This window comes from Lithobates pipiens, unplaced genomic scaffold (genome assembly GCF_037356315.1).
Source record: "Lithobates pipiens isolate NorthernLeopardFrog02 unplaced genomic scaffold, aLitPip1_a1.2 Scaffold_22, whole genome shotgun sequence".
Taxonomy (NCBI): Eukaryota; Metazoa; Chordata; class Amphibia; order Anura; family Ranidae; genus Lithobates; species Lithobates pipiens.
In genome coordinates, this window is record NW_027507784.1 from 83,060,230 (window position 1) to 83,080,668 (window position 20,439).

Sequence of the window (20,439 nt, forward strand, 5' to 3'; positions counted from 1 at the left end):
AGAACAACCAACACCCACACATGGACAATATTACCTTCACATACATAAGTAAGTAGTATCAAAGTATGATAATTTAGCAGCAAGCAAACAACCCCTGCCAACCCACCAGAACCATTGGAACAGGTCAGCTTCATCCCAAAACAAAAAAAAACGGAACAGTCTGTGCCCAAAACTTAGCGCAGGGCAAGAAGAACTAGATAGTTCAGCTTCCCAGTTACCTGGGAAGTGCGACTTACAGTACTTGAGCTGGAAACAGACTCGGGGAGAAAAAGAGAACAAAAAACAAAAAAAAACAAAAAAAGAAGTAGGGGGACAACGTCCACAGGTGTAAACCTTCTTCCAATCTTCTTTGCTCCGTTTACTCCAGGATGTAAGAAATAATGATAGTAGTAGGCAGGAGTGCAGTTATTCAGACGGTAAAAAGGAAAAGACCTCTCAGGACAAAATTCTGTACTAGGCGGGCACTATGAGCCACATCTAAGGGGGATAGTTTACCGCAGGGTAGAGAACCAGGAGTCCGGGGAGTCAAAGAATTTTGTGGTGCCAGCGTGTACCACTCGTAGCCGGCTGGGGTATAACATACTGTAGGGCAGGCCCTTTTCTCTGAGGATCTTACGGATGTCTTGAAAGGGTTTCCTCTTCCTCTGTAGATCTGCCGAAAAATCAGGATAGAGGTGGATATCGGCGTTTTCATACTTGAGATGGGGCCGCTTCCTGGCTTCACTCAAGATGTGGTCTCGGTCTTGATAGTTGAGAAACCGTACCAGAAAAGGTCTCCAGGTGGTCGGCGGCCAGTTGGTACTCTATGTGCCCGTTCAACCACGTAGGTCAGCGAGACGGGTGCCAGATCCAGGATATCCTTGAAGAAGGCTTCAGCAAACTCTGCAGGCCGATCGCCCTCAGATCCCTCCGGCAGACCAAGCACCCTCACATTATTTCTCCTTAGGCGGTTCTCAGCATCATCTGACTTAGCTACCAACATTTTAACCGTGCCCACCAACGCCTCAATGCGATGGTCGTGGTTGGCAGTTAGATCCTCCGTGGCCGAAATGCGTGATTCAGATTCAGTGAGGCGGCCCCTGAACTTGTCTAGGTCAGCCCGTGTGCAATTACATTCTTCCGTTAGCTTGTCAATACGGGTCAGCAGTGAGGATCTACTGTTTTCAATGGCAAGTAGGATCACCGCCGTGTCTCCAGAGGTTGAGGCCTCTGGGGCAGATGGGCCTCCCTGTCTCGCCTCCACGTTCATTTCAGCCAGTAAAGCGTGAAGCTTGTCTGCTAGTAAGGTGTCAGATCGTTCAGTTTGCGTTGGCAGTTGTGTCTTGCTGGAGTGCGGGGTAGCGGATTTATTCTTTGCCGGCATGGATGTAGAATGAGGATCAATACAGGTAATTCCAATATGGAGGAGTATCAGGCTCGCACTCACAGGGGCAATGAGGGCATCAATATAACAAGGATAGCCAGGCGTGCAGACTCTGTGTCAGGAGCAGTTACCCCCCTCCAATACTTGCAGCTGCAGAGTGGGTATTTGAAAGCAGATGGAGAGGACAACAGGGACAGGAGTAGCTGGTTTAAAGGCAGTAGCGTCCAGGCCGTGGCAGGAACTGAATCAGGGCACAGAGGAGAGATGGCATTAGCAAGGGAGTTCCAGTACATAGGCTTCTCAGACCCGGCACTAATACCCTATATGGCCCCCAAGCCGGATCAGGATGCGGTGGGCAGGTTGATGGAGGGCACACACCTCCGCTCGAGGCACGGGCCGGCCGCGATGGTCCTCCGCGGGTGGCCGCCGTAGGAAAGTCCGGGGATGCACAGGCCTCGCTAGGCCGGAACGAACCGCAGCCTTTATTTTCCTCTCCGAGGGTCAATCGAACCACCGGGGGACTCAGGAGGGACTGCCCAGAGGGATGGGAGGATGGATGGTCTCCTACCTCTCTGTATGCCTCGATGGCTGCGGATGCTTCCAGGCCCCAAAGCGGCAAGATGGCAGCCGCGAGCCTCCGGCCACAGGCCTTCCCACGGAGCAGCAGGAGAAGAGCACGGCTCCAATATCAGCTCCGATCACAGCAGGGCCCCCGGGTGAGCAGCAGGGAGAAGTGGCCAGCTCCTTTGAGGCCAGGATAAGCAGGATGGTGGCGGATGTAGCTCAGGAGTCTCGGAGCTCTAAGAGAAGACCTGGGTGGGCCAACTTAATATTGAACCCTACAGACTAAGACTGGGATGCCATTAAAGTTCATGTGTGTGTAAAGACAGGTGTCCCAATACTTTTAGTAGTATAGTATATTTTAAGGTCTGATATTTCAGTCTGTATGTTTGTTCCAGGTCAGTGAAAAAGGGCTTTTCCACATTAGAAAAGAGCACACAGAAAACAGTTGTTCTCTATGTCCTGTTCACACTTAAATGCAGCCTGTGGATGAGCTGCAATGCAGATATCTTCTTCATGTAATTTTGTCCTGCAATGCAATCCTCAATGCGTTTCTACACCCTGCAGCTGCGCTGTGTGGAAATGAAAGAAATGTAATGCTGTGACATTTCAATAAAGTTTAAAAAGAAATAAAGTAAACTGGGCTTTTTAAAGCACAGACAACCAGAGCCAACACTTTTGCCTGGTAAATTGCAGAGTTTTACTATGCGGGTGTTGACACCAAAAAGGCGGCCAGCATTTCCAGACACTTTTAACAAGGAAAAGCATGCCTATGCCTCTTATTAAAAGCCGTGTTAATTGCGTCCTTGAAAATATTTTCGTCATCATTTTCGTCAGCTGCATGCTTTCAGTGACGAAAATGAAACAAAAATAGAATTCGAATTAAGTCAATTGACAAATTTCCGAAAGAAAATGGGGGGTAGGATCGTTTACCTACCTAAACTTCCCCTTTCCTCTGAGCACTACCTGTCTGGTAAGCCCTCTGCCCCCTGACAAGCTCTATTGGCTGAGAGGTGCAATCACCCTCTGTCTGCTGCCTGGGAGTTCTGGAACAATGCCCTGCAAAACCACGAGCTGAGCGTTTCCCCTCCTGGCAAGGTAGCAGTGCTAAAATAACAGCCCGCCCAGACCAATTCTCTGCCCTGTGCACTCCATCACTCCCATTTACTCCCACATCCCCACTACAGGTTGGAATTTTACTCCAGGAATATGAGTTTGGAAATTCTAGAAAAACCACTTGACCAGATTTACCCCCCTTCATAACCAGGCCACGTTTTAAATACGGCATTGCGTTACTTTAACTGAAAATTGCACGGTCGTGCGATGCTGTACCCAAATAAAATTTGTCACCCGCCCCACAAAAAGAGCTTTCATTTGGTGGTATTTGATCACTTTGCGTTTTGTTTTGCTCTATAAACTATTCTAAAAAAAATTGTGTTACTTTCTGCAATAAACCATATAAAAAAAAAAAATTAAAACCATTTCCTTCAATTTAGGCCAATATATATTCTGCTTCATATTTATGGTTAAAAAAAATCCCAATAAGCATATATTGCTTAGTTTACACGAGCGTCTACAAACTATGGGATATATAATGGATTTTTTTTTTTTATACGAGTAATGGGGATGATCAGCGACTTATAGCACGACTACAATATTGCAGAAGACAATTGGACACTGATACTTTTGGGAAGCAGTGACACTAATACAGTGATCAGTTCTAAAAATATGCACTGTCACTGTACTAATGGCACTGGCTTTGAAGGGGTTAACATCTTGGGCAATCAAAGAGGTTAACTGTGTTCCTAGCCAGTGTTTGTGTTTACTGTGTGCGTTGCTTTTACAAGGGAAAGAGACGGATTTCAGTTCCTGCTGTGCTGAGTCTCTGCCCAACGATCAGCGGTGTACTGGCGGACATTGAGTGCCCAACCCCCGCCAGATGGGCATCTGCTGTAAATCACAGCAGAAGCGGCCATCTGTATGCACCACCTTGCAGGCGGAAGTGCAGGGTCACGTGTAAATATATATACGTGATCTGGCTGCCCTGTAGCAGTAAGATTGCCATAGGGCAGTCAGCAAGTGGTTAAATAATGCATTACGATTTAACCAAACCCATTTGATTTTAGTCAACTAAAATGTACTGAAGTCTTTAGTCTACTAAAATAACACTAAAACAATTCAGATGACTAAAATATGACTAAAACTAAAATGGCATTTTAATCAAAAGACTGACTAAAACTAAATCGAAATTTGACGTCAAAAGTATCACTGATTAAAGGTTTCCCTTTGTTACCTGAATTGTATTTATTTTTCTTCCAGTTTTTTCAGCATGTTGCTTGCAGTTAACGTTTGCACTTTGATCGTTGTCTTGATGGTTCTCCATAGTTTTTGAATTTTTGGACTGTTCATCAATCTCTTCCAAACACCTTTTAAAATAAATCAGCATGTCACTGGTTGCACTGTTGTCTTTGCTGTTCATTGAGTTGGAAGTGCTGTACAACTGATGTGATCTTTCTCTTTCGCTGTTTTCAATCAAGACTTCCTCTTCATTTTTTCCTCTGGAGTTGAGACTATTCAAGGTGGCTTTGCCTAGTGAGAGCTGAAGACCTTCTGTTGGTCTTCTTGTAGCACTGATCTGAGGCCGTAGTCCTAAATCTCCTGCTTCGGATATTTGTCCTCTTTGTTCCTCATCCTCTTCGCTGCTTTTGGTTTTGGCCTGAGGCCCAACATTTTCTATTCCATTTCTCTCTTCTGGTGTAACGGGATCGACCTGTTCCCTTTTCAAATTTTCAGTACGGCTAACTTGTCCTACTTCTTGGAAAATTTTAATGAAAGTGGTTTGTGCTGCTTGATTACCAGTGAGCGAATTCTCTATCGTTGCTTCTTTTATGATGGATAAATCTGAAAACTCTTGATGTGGGAGGTCTGGTGTGTTTGGTAGCTTATCTGTAATTCCATTAACATTTCCCTCATCTTTAATGGTTTTGATTTCCCAATCTGTGCCAGATATAATGACCTGATTGTCCTTTTTTTTCTCAGAAATATCTTCTGCAGCTCCCGATTTTGTCAACAAGTCCTTACGTCGACTGTTTGTTGCAGAGGATTTTTTCCTGTTCCCAGGTTTCATGCTTTTGGAAGATCTTGCACTGCTGTCTCGTGAAGACCCGGATCGAATACCTTTAGAGGAACAGCTCCTAGTGGATGAGGCAGAGCTGGCTTCCTTACGGCCTTTTCTATCATCTTTAGCACTTCTATAAACTGGACTCTCAAACATTTGAAAAATACCTGGGCCATTGTTTTGTGATTTTATCTCAACAAACATGTCACTGTAATGTATGTCCTGGAAATCATCCGCAGACTTTGCTCGAAGAGCCGTGGCTGGATTAACAGGAGATTTGGGCCCTTTCTTTGTATAAAGGGATAACTGGGTTTGTGAACGTTGGCCGTTTCGCTCTGCACTGCCCAGCTTGGACCTGCCTGTCTTTGACAGTCTTGAGGGTGAAGGCCCAGAAGAGTATGCTAAAGTTGGCAAGGGCACACATTTGCCACTATTTCTGTTGCTGTTGGAGAGAGGCCTAGAAAATTTTAGGTTAGTTGCTGAGTGGTTTCTTAAGTTTTTAATTTTCTTACTTTTGTTGTTTTCTTTTTGGGCATTTATGTTAAAACTTCTACTGACGTGAGTGAGAATGCTTAAGTTTGGCTTCCCTTTAACAAGACACTGTTTGACTGGAGGATAGTGAACTTCTGTTTCAGCCTCCTGTTCAGAGAATGTGATTTGTACAAAAGGCACATAGCTTGCCCTGGGTGTCCTTGGTGAATTATTTTTGATGGACTCTATGACTTTGCTGACATACGGTAGCCTGCTGTCATTTGATGGCATTTCGATTTTATCTTTTGAGTTTTTGTTAGGCATGCTACTGTGTAACAAGTCTGTCTGGTCTTTTAGCAAGTCTTGGTCACAATTTGTAACTAATTCATTGTCTTTGCTGTCATTGTGTGTGTCTCTCAGAGTTTTATGGCTCTTCTGTACTGCTAATGGTTCACTTTTGAATGAAGAATGCGTCTTTTCTCTCCAGCTACTCCTTGGTGTCTTGACATTTGTGTGCAGTTCAGGTAATCTGCTGAACATTTGAGGTAGACTAGTAATGTTATGGCTCGTTGAGCCGCCTTTGTCTTCTCTTCTTCCAGAAGCAAGTCTTATGCCTGAGTGAGCACTTCTTGACAGATCACTTGTGTGGTTTGCACTTTCAGAACTGGTAACACTGACCAAGCTAATCTGAACTTGATCTTTAGATAAGACCGTATCTAGTCCGTCCACTGGCTTCCCAACGCTCTCATGTTTACATGGCAATCTGTCCTCTCTGGATTTATCAAACATCTCTGAGTTAAGAATGGTAATCGATCTCTCTGTTAGGCTGTTTCTTGGACTGGACTTTAGCAGAGGTCTTAGTCTGTAGGATTTAGGAGATAGAGGGGAATAATATATTGGAGGAAAAGTCTGAAAAGAAAAAACAAAAAAGCTTATATTGCAACTTATTAAAGACTCAACAAGATACCTGCCTCAGAATGACAAGGGTGACATCTGCCTATGCTCTTTAGTGCCAGGACTCGCCACTGTTTCTCTTATAATGTTCCTGATGGACTGAAGCGGACCACCTGCAGGTAACCTCATACTACAGGCATACCCCGCTTTTAAGTACACAATGGGGTTTATTTACTAAAGCTGGAAAGTGTAAAATCAGGCTCACTTCTGCATAGAAACCAATGAACTTCTAACCCCAGCTTGTTCAATTAAGCTTTGGTAATAAAACATGGAAGCTCATTGGTTTCTATGCAGAAGTGAGCCTGATTTTTCACTTTCCAGCTTTAGTAAATAAACCCCATTGTGTACTTAAAAGTGGGGTATGCCTGTATAGGATTGAGTGCCGCTGACTGCATTTGCTACTGGTAATTGTCCCCTAGGTTATCCCTCAATATCCTTGCACAAAGTTAGTACTGGTTTCTAATCAATGGTTGTAGCCTTGCATGGCTAACCAAATCCTATTTAAATGCTTGTAACCTAAACAGGTCAAAACACGTAAATTCTGACAATATGTAACTGGACTTAGCCACTTTCGGCCACAGTTTTTTTTTTTTTAAAGAAGATCGTTAAAAAGGAAGATGAAAAAGAATTAGCACAAATTGACTTATAGAAAAATCTAAATATATAGTATTACTTCTGCAAGCTTACCTGGGAAAGCTGATTCATATTTATCCAATTTTAATGTTACATAAGCCAGGCATACATGCAGTGGCGGGGCCGTCCATTAAGGGTGCATGGGCGCCCCCCCCCCATTCCATGCATCCAGTCCTCTAATCTACATGTAAGTTATCAGACGCATGGATTCCAATGGGGAATATTTTTTTGAAGCTTGTGATTAGAGCCAGAGGCTCTAAGAGGCTTCAAAAAGGGTGGGCTCGGGGCGATGAGCACTGCGACCGAGCCCACCCAGCTGTGTGACAATAGCAAATTAATATTCGCTATTGTCACACTGATCCTCCTTCCTGCCAATCAGGAAGCAGGTCCTGAGACCCGATTGGCTGAAAGGGCAGGCGATCATATTGGACGCCTAGAAGGGGGGCGTGAGATGCACGGTAGAAGCCGCCATAATGCAGAGAAGGAGGAGACACAATAGAAGCAGTCACCCATAGGAGCGCTGCTGCCCACAACCTAGATGGGGTAAGTGCGGAGCTGGATGATCAACCTCGAGGGGTTACGGGTGACCTGACAGGCCGACCCCCCCAAAAAAAAACAACAAAAAACACCAGCTGCCACATTTTTTTTTTTTTTTTATGGAAAGTGAAATTAGGTAACTGTATAGCAACTTCTGTGTCTGTTTTCATTTCACACCGTTGGCATCTGTGGAATGTCAAAACTCAATTACAGTTATATTTTAGATGTGCTTATGATATATAGGCATTTCATATAGTCTCACCTTACTGTTTCCTGGTGAGTCACTCGAACTTAATCCTTAAAAAACACAAAAAAAGTTAATTTTCTATTTCTCCTTTTTATATACAATATGCATTGTTCAGAAAAGAAAAGCAAACAGTGTTTCTGTAGATCAAAGGATAGACATCACAGTGATCAAATAAAAACTACATTTGTTTCCCAAAGCAACTTTTTTTTTTTTTTAATTGTTATGGACTTCTATAACACTATAATTTACTGCAGTCCTATACCAACTATAGATTGCTGGCAAGGATAATTAATGCCAATATGTAAACATTTGAACATCAAGAACATACAGCTGCATAGCAAAATATACAAAAGACATACGAGTGAGTCCTAGTGCAAGAAACAACATAATGGCTGACCTGTACCAGTGGAGTGTGCGTCAGATTAGACAGTGGAGGAAGAAGAAATGTTGGAGCAGTAAGCTGTATATAAAGTGATGGTGGGGCTGATTTACTAAAGGCATATAGACTGGGCACTTTGCAAGTGCAGTTGTTTCAAAGCTTCATAAATGAGGTTAAGCTTTACTTTACAAAATATCCAATCACATGCAAAGGAGAAAAAAAAAAACACGCTTGCACATGATTGGATGATGAGTATAAAAATGAAGAAAACCGCGCTAAAACACCGGTGGGGGTTGGAAATCAAAAAGGATAGTGGTAACAATGGCTACAGACAAATACTAATTGTATCACTAGGTTGCTGCCACCCACAAGGAGAGAAACTCCAATTGGGGTTTCCTCCAAAAAATAGGACAATATGGTAACCGGGGTAGTTGGCGCTACCTACAAATAAAGCTCCTTACAAATAGAGTGAAGAAAAATCCTTCTGCCGGGATTCCTCAAATCCTATAAGATCCTAATTGTTTCCAACAGGATCAAGAAAAACGGCAACAGAAAACAGTTCCTACTAGAATCTATTACAATCATAAAGATAGTCTAATGTGTATCGGCCACACCCTGCAGAGTAAGGTCGGTATATATAAAAAATATATATATAATCCCGAATAGATCATGTATTCATCCTAAAAAATATATATATAATAAAAAAAAAAGGGTATATGCCAAAAAGTGCTGCTATTATGCGATTTTCCAAGTTACAAGCTACTCAAATGTCCCAAAAAACAGCAATATTCCTACTGGAAATTAGTTCCTGAGATTGACAGATAGATCCAATAAACGAAGGAGAAAGGAGAGAACTAAAAACCAAACAACAACAGACAAAAGACAAACAATTGTATATGTGTATCTGTTGCTAAGTGCAATATTGCCTAAAATCGCATTAACGCCAAGATATATTTAAATAAGCAAATTCCCAGTAAGAGGCGTATATAAATGTGCTTATGAAATTGTAGTCAAAACTTAAATATACAAGCTATAAGTGCAAAATGCTAGTATAAACATATATATAAAAAATATATTATATATATATAAAAAGTGCATCAAAAAGTGCGGGTGAAGAAACAAAAAATCAATTAGCCAACAAGTTAAATAAACAATCTTGTTGGCTAATTGATTTTTTTTTTCTTCACCCGCACTTTTTAATGCACTTTTTATATATATATAATATATTTTTTATATATATGTTTATACTAGCATTTTGCACTTATAGCTTGTATATTTAAGTTTTGACTACAATTTCATAAGCACATTTATATACGCCTCTTACTGGGAATTTGCTTATTTAAATATATCTTGGCGTTAATGCGATTTTAGGCAATATTGCACTTAGCAACAGATACACATATACAATTGTTTGTCTTTTGTCTGTTGTTGTTTGGTTTTTAGTTCTCTCCTTTCTCCTTCGTTTATTGGATCTATCTGTCAATCTCAGGAACTAATTTCCAGTAGGAATATTGCTGTTTTTTGGGACATTTGAGTAGCTTGTAACTTGGAAAATCGCATAATAGCAGCACTTTTTGGCATATACCCTTTTTTTTTTATTATATATATATATTTTTTAGGATGAATACATGATCTATTCGGGATTATATATATATTTTTTATATATACCGACCTTACTCTGCAGGGTGTGGCCGATACACATTAGACTATCTTTATGATTGTAATAGATTCTAGTAGGAACTGTTTTCTGTTGCCGTTTTTCTTGATCCTGTTGGAAACAATTAGGATCTTATAGGATTTGAGGAATCCCGGCAGAAGGATTTTTCTTCACTCTATTTGTAAGGAGTTTTATTTGTAGGTAGCGCCAACTACCCCGGTTACCATATTGTTCTACATGATTGGATGATGGAAGTCAGCAGAACAAACTTCCCCTTATTTACTAAGCTCGGAAGCAACTGCACTTGCAAACTGCACAACCTGTTTGCCTTTTGTAAATCCACCCCACTGTGTGCGGCTCCGTTCTTCCAGATAAAGGTTCTGATATGCATTCTTCAGTTACATAGCCCTGTTGGGTAAACCTGCTGTACTGGCATTCCAAGATGACAAATTCCAACTTAGGCCAAATGGCTGTATCAACCAGGCAGTAAAACTCCAGAAATATGATATTAAACCATGTTGCCTTCCAACTTATAGTATAGGAGAAACAGGCACCTGATTAGTAAGATGTATGTTAGGTGACTTTGAGCGCCTTGTCAGGCAGTGGTAGATAAAGCAGCACTTGATTAGTAAGATGTATATCCAGGTATGGCTATTTTTACATAGTTGCATTGGTCCTACTTGCCAATAGCTGGTCGATCCATCTGTGTCTGCCAATTTCTTGTAATCTGACAATTCGTACAGACTGCATCACTGCTAAATCCTTTTTTTTTTCTCTCTATTAACTCAACAAGCTGTATTGTCCAATAAACAGCATGTCCTATTAGACTATATTTCTTTGATGCATTTCTCCCTGCCTGGGGCTTATAAGCTAGTAGACAGGGTTGATTTTATACATGTTGAAAACGCATACAACATTCACATGAACATTATTATTATACACAATTTATATAGCGCCAACAGTTTACGCAGCGCTTTACTATGTAGAGGGGGGACAGCACAATTACAGTACAGTTCAATACAGAAGGGACAGGAGGGCCCTGCTAAAGGAAGGGAGGGGGTGGTGGTAAAAAAGCTAATAAATGCGAGGAATGATTTGATGGGGGTGGCTCGGGGACAGTTGTTAGGTGGGTGTGGATAGGCTTCCCTGAATAAGTGTGGTTTCAGGGATCTCCTTAAGGTGGACAGGTTAGGGGCTGATCAGCTATACCATGGCAAGGAGTTCCAGAGGATGGAATTTGGGCGATATCTGCAGATGAGGTATGGTGATGTAACTGGGGCCGATGTTGTGGATGGCCTTGTATGTTGTGGTTAGCATTTTGAATTTTATACGGTGGGCAATGGGAAGCCAGTGAAGGGATTGGCAGAGAGGGGCAGCAGTCATGGATCGATTAGTGAGGTGTATTAGTCTAGCAGCAGCATTCATAATAGACTGAAGGGGGGATAGCCTGCGTAAGGGTAAGCCATTAACCTCCCTGGCGGTATTCCTGAGTCTGGCTCGGGGTGAGATTTAATTACCATAAGCGGTATTCCTGAGCCAGACTCGGGATCGCATCACTGGATCCATGTAGGGGGTTGCTTACCTTGTCCCCTGGATCCAGCGATGTCTCCCTGCTGTGATCAGCGAGTCGCCGTGTCTCGCTCGATCTGTGACAGCGCAGAGCGACGCACGGGGACGGAGTTCGGCGCCAAATTCAAAAAGTAAAAAATACAGTATACTGTAATCTTACAGATTACAGTACTGTATCAAATAATTACACATCCCCTTCGTCCCTAGTGGTTTGTCCAGTGTCCTGCATGCAGTTTTATATTATAAATACTGTTCTTTATGCCAGGAAACTGGAGATTGTCCATAGCAACCATAAAATGTCCGTTTACATCAAAAGTGGTTATAGACCAGCTAGAAAATGGTGATAATAAATAAGAATCACTCGCAGAATTGAGCGATAGTAATTTGTGGGGAAATTCATCATCAAACACTAAAAGTAATGACAGTGACAATTCTGCAACTCAGCATATTTTCATATTTCAGCATATTTTCATATTTTATTACATTATTGAATCATTTTTATTATTATTATATTATTTGTTATGGTTATTTATAATATTATTTATATATATATATATATATATATATATATATATATATATATATATATACATATATATATATATATATATATTATATTATAATTCATGATTTCATATTTCTAATTTTATCATACCCGAGATGTCTCTTAGACTCTTGTTTGGATGGATTTAAGTGAATTATTTCTAAGAATTACAGGCCTACAATATAAAACGCCAAATTTCCATGCAAAATAATGGTACCGCTTTCAGCACCTAAAATCTGAAATAATCATACCGCCAGGGAGGTTAAGGAGAGAGTTGCAGTAGTCAAGGCGGGAAATAATCAAGGCGTGAATACGTCACCTTATGGTGTCATTAGTCAGGAAGGGTCGAATTCTGGAGATGTTGTGGAGGTTAAGGCGGCAGGATTTAGCCAGTGATTGGATACTGGGGCTGAAGGAGAGGTCAGAGTCAAGGATTACACCCAGGACCCTGGCATGTGTGGAGGGGAAATGGTTGTGCTTTTGATCTTAATGGTAAAGTCATGGGGGGACCGGGAAGGAGGAAATAGAACAAGCTCAGTTTTAGAAAGATTGACTTTGAGAAAGTGATGTGACATCCATACCGATATGTCATTCAGTATGTTTGAGATCCGTGAGGAGATCGAGAGGGTGAGTTGAGGAGTGGAGAGATATATCTGGGTGTCGTTGACGTAGAGGTGGTATTGGAAGCCATGGTAGGTTATCAATTGGCCCAGGGAAGAGGTATAGAGCGAGAATAGGAGGGGCCCAAGGACAGAGACTTGGGGTACCCCAACAGTGAGAGGTGGAGGAGATGGTGTTGTGACACTGAAAGTACACTGAGACTGGTAGGAGGAGAACCAGGATAAAGCAGAATCACAGAGGCCAATGGAGTGTAGTTTGCTGAGGAGGCGCAGGTGGTCAACTGTGTCAAAGTTCTATTTCAATAAATTGCAAAGTATGATCTTAAATATCCCCTAAAACCAACTACTTGACTGACATTATACCTGACACTATAACACATATTTAAAATCAACAGATATTGTGCAACAGAGCACTTGTACTTACAGATAACATGAGTAGTCTGAGGGAGGAGGAATTAGTTTGTAGGTAAAGTAAGCCAGGCTTTACTGAACTAGTCTTAAAAATCTTCCCTTCTACCCTCTAACACCTATTCTGGCTAAAATTGAAAAAAAGTTTTGTATACTTATTTTTGGCCCGCTCCCCTTTGTCAGCCAGTATCGGCTATACCTGGGAGCATTGATGTAACCCATAGACCTACTATGGTCCATCCATTGTTGGAGCTCCCCCCTCTCCCTTGCAGTGGCTGCTGGCTGACACATGGGAGCTGGATCACATGACCAGAGTGGACTGAAAATATATAAGTATACAGATCTTTCTTACACAGGTTAGTTGGTATAGGTGTTATGAGGGAGTGTGTAAATTTTAGCACCAGTAATGATGGGAATAGAACATGTATAAATGTTACTTCTGCTCCTTCACCCCTATGACCAAGCCTGAGATGGGAGAAATGCATCAGAAAGTCTAGTCTGGTGGGTCATGTCATGCCCAGCAAACAATGGTTTGTTGATTTTGAAAACAAAAGGGGATTTAGCAATGATTTAGGCTGTATTGTACCATAAACAAATACAATCCTTACTTTGAGAATTAATTGTTTAAAAAGCATTTCATAAGTGTTGCATTTGGTTACTGGTACACTTGCTTACTTACGCAGTCCACTTTTACAATAGTTTTGATTGCTGTAGCATCGATTTTTTTCAAAGTGTCAATGGCTTTTGGTGCAGTTACACATGCTCTGAAGGGCCCCCTGCTCCATGCCCCCTCCTAGTCTTATTTGCCCCTGATCCAATGCACTGTCAGCTTTGCAGCTTGTTGGTGGCACACATCCACTTGTCAAAATTCTGCTGGCATGGCCTGTGCATACATGTTACACTCTGTTGAATCCTAGAAGAGTTAGTACTGCAATGGAGCATGACGTCTAGCCACCTAGCAGAATGCGGCTTTCCCATAAATGGGGCAGCAGCTTATGTGCACAGCAGGAAGAGGACTGAGGCCACGTACACACGGGCGGACTGTTCGCCCAACCTTGTCCGCTGAACAGTGTTTGGGCGGACAGTCCGCCCGTGTGTGGGCTTTCAGCGGACAGTTTCAGCGGACAGTTGGACGGACAAAGTCTTTCGGAAATTCCGAAAAACTGTCCGCTGAAACTGTGTTTGAGCGAACAGTCCGCCCGTGTGTTGGCTACTTTCGAAATGAGCAAACTGTTCCCGCTCGGAAAGTCCGCCCATTTCGAGCGCGTGTACAGGTAGGCGGGGCCCGCGAAGGAGACATCGCGGGCTCCGCCGCCTGGAATGGGCTTAAAGGGGAACCCCAACGCCGAAAAAAATCGGCGTGGGGGTTCCCCCAAAGTCCACACCAGACCCTTGTCCGAGCACGCTACCTGGCCGGCCAGGAAAGGGGGGCGAGCGAGCGCGCCCCCCCTCCTGAGCCGTACCAGGCCGCGTGCCCTCAACATGGGGGGGTGCCTTGGGGAAGGGGGGGCCGCGCGGCCCCCCCACCCCAAAGCACCTTGTCCCCATGTTGATGAGGACAAGGGCCTCTTCCCGACAACCCTGGCCGTTGGTTGTCGGGGTCTGCGGGCGGGGGGCTTATCGGAATCCAGGAGCCCCCCTTTAAGAAGGGGGCCCCCGGATACCGGCCCCCCACCCTATGTGAATGAGTATGGGGTACAATGTACCCCTACCCATTCACCTGTGAAATAAAGTACAAAAAAAAACACAACACAGGGAAAAAATATTTTATTGCACAGCTCCGGGGGGTCTTCCGTCTTCGGGGGTCTTCTCGCCGGACTCCTCCGCTATCTGTGTGTAGCTCTTTTACTAGCGGAGGAGTCCGGCTTTCTTCCTCCCCGCCGCCGGCCTCTTCTCCCGACTTCGGGGGTCTTGTCCCCCTCTTCGGTTCTTCTGCCGGGCCACCGCGCCTTCTTGTAGCTCTTTTGCAGGCGGTGGCCCGGTCTTCTGTCGCCGCTGCCTTCCGTTCTTCTGTCGCCGCCTTCGGTTCTTCTGCCGGGCCACCGCGCCTTCTTGTAGCTCTTTTACAGGCGGTGGCCCGGTCTTCTGTCGCCGCTGTTGTCGCCGCCGCCGCCGCCTTCCGTTCTTGTTCTTCTTCTTGTTCTTCTTCTTCTTCTTCTTCTCCTGGAGATGTTGACTCGACGAGCTCTCCGGCCGGAATGCCAGAGCCGCGCTGTGCGGTCACTTATATAGTGACAATGGGGCGGTGTCACATGGTATATGTCACATGGGTTGGTCACATGGGTTGATGTCACATGGGGACTATGACATCGTAAGGGGGCGGGGTCACCATGTGACCAACCCATGTGACATATACCATGTGACACCGCCCCATTGTCACTATATAAGTGACCGCACAGCGCGGCTCTGGCATTCCGGCCGGAGAGCTCGTCGAGTCAACATCTCCAGGAGAAGAAGAAGAAGAAGAAGAACAAGAACGGAAGGCGGCGACGACAGCGGCGACAGAAGACCGGGCCACCGCCTGTAAAAGAGCTACAAGAAGGCACGGTGGCCCGGCAGAAGAACCGAAGGCGGCGACAGAAGAACGGAAGGCAGCGGCGACAAGACCGGGCCACCGCCTGCAAAAGAGCTACAAGAAGGCGCGGTGGCCCGGCAGAAGAACCGAAGAGGGGGACAAGACCCCCGAAGTCGGGAGAAGAGGCCGGCGGCGGGGAGGAAGAAAGCCGGACTCCTCCGCTAGTAAAAGAGCTACACACAGATAGCGGAGGAGTCCGGCGAGAAGACCCCCGAAGACGGAAGACCCCCCGGAGCTGTGCAATAAAATATTTTTTCCCTGTGTTGTGTTTTTTTTTGTACTTTATTTCACAGGTGAATGGGTAGGGGTACATTGTACCCCATACTCATTCACATAGGGTGGGGGGCCGGTATCCGGGGGCCCCCTTCTTAAAGGGGGCTCCCGGATTCCGATAAGCCCCCCGCCCGCAGACCCCGACAACCAACGGCCAGGGTTGTCGGGAAGAGGCCCTTGTCCTCATCAACATGGGGACAAGGTGCTTTGGGGTGGGGGGGCCGCGCGGCCCCCCCTTCCCCAAGGCACCCCCCCATGTTGAGGGCACGCGGCCTGGTACGGCTCAGGAGGGGGGGCGCGCTCGCTCGCCCCCCTTTCCTGGCCGGCCAGGTTGCGTGCTCGGACAAGGGTCTGGTGTGGACTTTGGGGGAACCCCCACGCCGATTTTTTTCGGCGTTGGGGTTCCCCTTTGAGCCCATTCCAGGCGGCGGAGCCCGCGACGTCTCCTTCGCGGGCCCCGCCTACCTGTACACGCGCTCGAAATGGGCGGATTTGCCTCCTCCTTACGTGGGCGAGTCCGTTCATTTCAAAAGTTGAGCGAACTGTTTGGCAAACAGTTCGCTCAAACAGTCCGCTCGTGTGTGAGCAAGTCCGCTCATGCAGATTTTGAGCGGACTGTTTGCCGAAACTGTTTGACGAACAAGGTTGGGCAAACAGTCCGCGCGTGTGTACGCGGCCTGAGTTGTAACATTGCAAAGGCTGTGCAGTGCCAGGCAGGGCCATGAAGTCAAGAGATCCCTTATTTTCTGTTAGAGCAAATCAGGATAGGTTATAGCAGTGTTTCTCAACTCCAGTCCTTAAGGCACCCCAAAAGGTCATGTTTTCAGGCTTTCCATTATTTTGCACAGGTGATTTGATCAGTTTCACGGGAGGAGCGGTGTATGAGAAGGGGCTGGCAGTGATGTTTTCTCAACTTTAGATTTAACTTCTATGCCTATGGAAGGACAGAGCAATTCTTTAACGATCCACTGAAGTTTGACCCGGCAAGATTTGGTCTGGGTTCCAAGAGGCCATACTTCACATACGTTCTGTTTTCTCTGGGGCCTCGATCCTGCATTGGACAAGTATTTTCTCAGGTTTTACACTATCGGAGCATGTATGTTTTTTTTTTTTTTTTTTTTTACATGTTATGTGCACCCACTATTGAGGCCATTTGGAGAGTAGCCGGTGAGCGAGCAGGCACATTCAAGTTATAGCTGCGCTTAGGGCATATGCTTTTCCTGATCTTCTGTAGTGGGGGATCATGACTATTTGGTAAGAAGTAATTCTCTCTACATGGTGGTGGACTGCACTTTTTTGGTTGAAGATACATCTCATCAGCGGATGGACTTTTTTCATGATTTTTGCACAAGTGGATGTGATATTTCATGGTTATTTCTACACAAATTGTTTGCCTTATTCCAATATGGACAAAATTTTGGACAATCTTGTTTTTTTAGAAATGATGATTTTTTAATCTATTCACATACATTTGTTATCCACAGTGAACTGTGGTGGACTCACACACTAGAGTGTACAATTTAGGGCTTATCAGCCATTTGTAGTCACTTACATTGCACTTTGAATGGTTTGCATATCTATACGTTTAATTTATGGTTTACTTCTAATCACATTTTATAGGTTTAGAGCGATTCTGATTTTCTTTCGATAAATTCTCTACTATATTGGTGTTGTATAGGAGAATTGCTGCTTCCATTATATAACAAACTTATTTATAGTTTTTTTTATATCTATTTTAGTGCAGTTTCTTTTTCTTTTTCCTACTTCTTACTGCCTTAGTAATTACCACAGCTGACGGAAATCCTAAAAGCATGACCTGTTGGGGCACCTCGAGGACAGGAGTGTAGAAACACTGGGTTAAAGAAACCGATTTAACATTTGTCATGGGGCATGGTGTTAGATCAGCAAAGCAATAGGTTGTGCTTGGCCTACAGATATTGGGATCTGCCAAGATTTTGGGCAAACTTCTAGTAGTATAATGTGTGAGTGTGCTACCACCAATTATATGCTCCCAATTAGTGATGGCCGAACGGTTCGCCCGGCGGTCGTTTCGCGGCGAATTTCCGACTTTCGCCGTCCGCGGGTTCGAACGCCTTTTTCCGTCGTTCGCCCCGGCGGACTTACGTGTTTAATGTATACAAGAACTTTAACCTTTCGTGACACGTTTATCATGTGTTACAGGACAACCAATTGAGACATGACAGCTCATGGACACTTGGACATTCCCCCTAACCTATAAATACACCCGATCCGGTGGCCATTTTACATTCTTTCTTCTGTCACTGTAGGGAAAGGATCCTGTGTGGAGTAGGGACAGAGAAAACGCTAGCTATTTGGTACACAAAAGTTCTTTTCAGGACTGGTATAGGTGTTAGGTCAGCAGCCTGAGTTTCTTTTGTCAGTTTAGATAAAGGGACAGAGCGCTGTATGCTGCTATTTTAGGGACAGCTCAGCCAGATTAGTCTTTCTTCATCATCATCATCATCATCATCATTAGCTGTTACTATCAGGTCCACAAAAGAGCTGTTCCAGCTAATCGTTCCAGCCTACTCTTTTTTGCCAATTTGTATAGGGACAGGCAGGAAGCAGTGTGTCAGGCAGTGAGGATAATTTTAAAGACTTGCTGTTACTATTAGTTCCACAAAGGTTCTTTTCAGGACTGGTATCAGTGGTACGGTAATAGGCTTGTACACGTATAATATTCTTTCTTCCAAATATAGAAAGAATATTATACTTGACTGCTGCCCTTCTGCTGCAGTCTGCTAATCATTCACAACTCACTTGTTCCACAAAGCTCTTTATCAGGACTGGTAACTTGGTCTGTCTAGGGTGCTACGGTACATAGGCTTGGGTGCGGTACAGTCTGCTGTTCTGTAAGGACCGCTATCGGTCCACAATACATAGGGTTGCCGTGCACTACTGCTGACCGCTGCCCTATACTGCAGCAGTCCTTCAGCGGTATAGGGACTGACGCACAGTCTGCTAAACACTAATACACAACCTGCTTGGTCCACAAAAGTTCTTATAAGGACTGGTAACTTGGTATAGGGTGCTACGGTACATAGGCCTGAGTGCAGTACAGTCTGCTGTTCTGTAAGGACCGCTATCGGTCCACAATACATAGGGTTGCCGTGCACTACTGCTGACCGCTGCCCTATACTGCAGCAGTCCTTCATTGGTATAGGGACTGACGTACAGTCTGCTAATCACTAACACACAACCTGCTTGGTCCACAAAAGTTCTTATAAGGACTGGTAACTTGGTATAGGGTGCTACGGTACATAGGCCTGAGTGCGTTACAGTCTGCTGTTCTGTAAGGACCGCTATCGGTCCACAATACATAGGGTTGCCGTGCACTACTGCTGACCGCTGCCCTATACTGCAGCAGTCCTTCATTGGTATAGGGACTGACGTACAGTCTGCTAATCACTAACACACAACCTGCTTGGTCCACAAAAGTTCTTATAAGGACTGGTAACTTGGTATAGGGTGCTACGGTACATAGGCCTGAGTGCGTTACAGTCTGCTGTTCTGTAAGGACCGCTATCGGTCCACAATACATAGGGTTGCCGTGCACTACTGCTGACCGCTGCCCTATACTGCAGCAGTCCTTCAGCGGTATAGGGACTGACGTACAGTCTGCTAAACACTAATACACAACCTGCTTGGTCCACAAAAGTTCTTATAAGGACTGGTAACTTGGTATAGGGTGCTACGGTACATAGGCTTGAGTGCGGTACAGTCTGCTGTTCTGTAAGGACCACTATCGGTCCACAATAGATAGGGTTGACGTGCACCACTGCTGACCGCTCACCTATACTGCAGCAGTCCTTCATTGGTATAGGGACTGACGTACAGTCTGCTAATCACTAACACACAACCTGCTTGGTCCACAAAAGTTCTTATAAGGACTGGTAACTTGGTATAGGGTGCTACGGTACATAGGCCTGAGTGCGTTACAGTCTGCTGTTCTGTAAGGACCGCTATCGGTCCACAATACATAGGGTTGCCGTGCACTACTGCTGACCGCTGCCCTATACTGCAGCAGTCCTTCAGCGGTATAGGGACTGACGTACAGTCTGCTAAACACTAATACACAACCTGCTTGGTCCACAAAAGTTCTTATAAGGACTGGTAACTTGGTATAGGGTGCTACGGTACATAGGCTTGAGTGCGGTACAGTCTGCTGTTCTGTAAGGACCACTATCGGTCCACAATAGATAGGGTTGACGTGCACCACTGCTGACCGCTCACCTATACTGCAGCAGTCCTTCAGCGGTATAGGGACTGACGTACAGTCTGCTAATCACTAACACACAACCTGCTTGTTCCACAAAAGTTCTTATAAGGACTGGTAACTTGGTATAGGGTGCTACGGTACATAGGCCTGAGTGCAGTACAGTCTGCTGTTCTGTAAGGACCGCTATCGGTCCACAATACATAGGGTTGCCGTGCACTACTGCTGACCGCTGCCCTATACTGCAGCAGTCCTTCATTGGTATAGGGACTGACGTACAGTCTGCTAATCAC

At 44.7% G+C, this 20,439-nt stretch overlaps 1 protein-coding gene across 1 annotated transcript in view; it reads right to left on the minus strand.

Moving 5' to 3' along the window:
* The window catches only part of MAP3K19 (mitogen-activated protein kinase kinase kinase 19), a 115,212-nt gene that overhangs the window by 39,632 nt on the left and 55,141 nt on the right, over window positions 1-20,439 (minus strand). Inside the window, exons 10-11 of the mRNA XM_077447807.1 lie at window positions 7,900-7,934; window positions 4,218-6,422 (exon numbers count right to left, since the gene is read on the minus strand). Of these exons, the coding sequence (XP_077303933.1) occupies window positions 4,218-6,422; window positions 7,900-7,934 (2,240 nt within the window). The remainder of the gene's footprint in view (window positions 1-4,217; window positions 6,423-7,899; window positions 7,935-20,439) is intronic.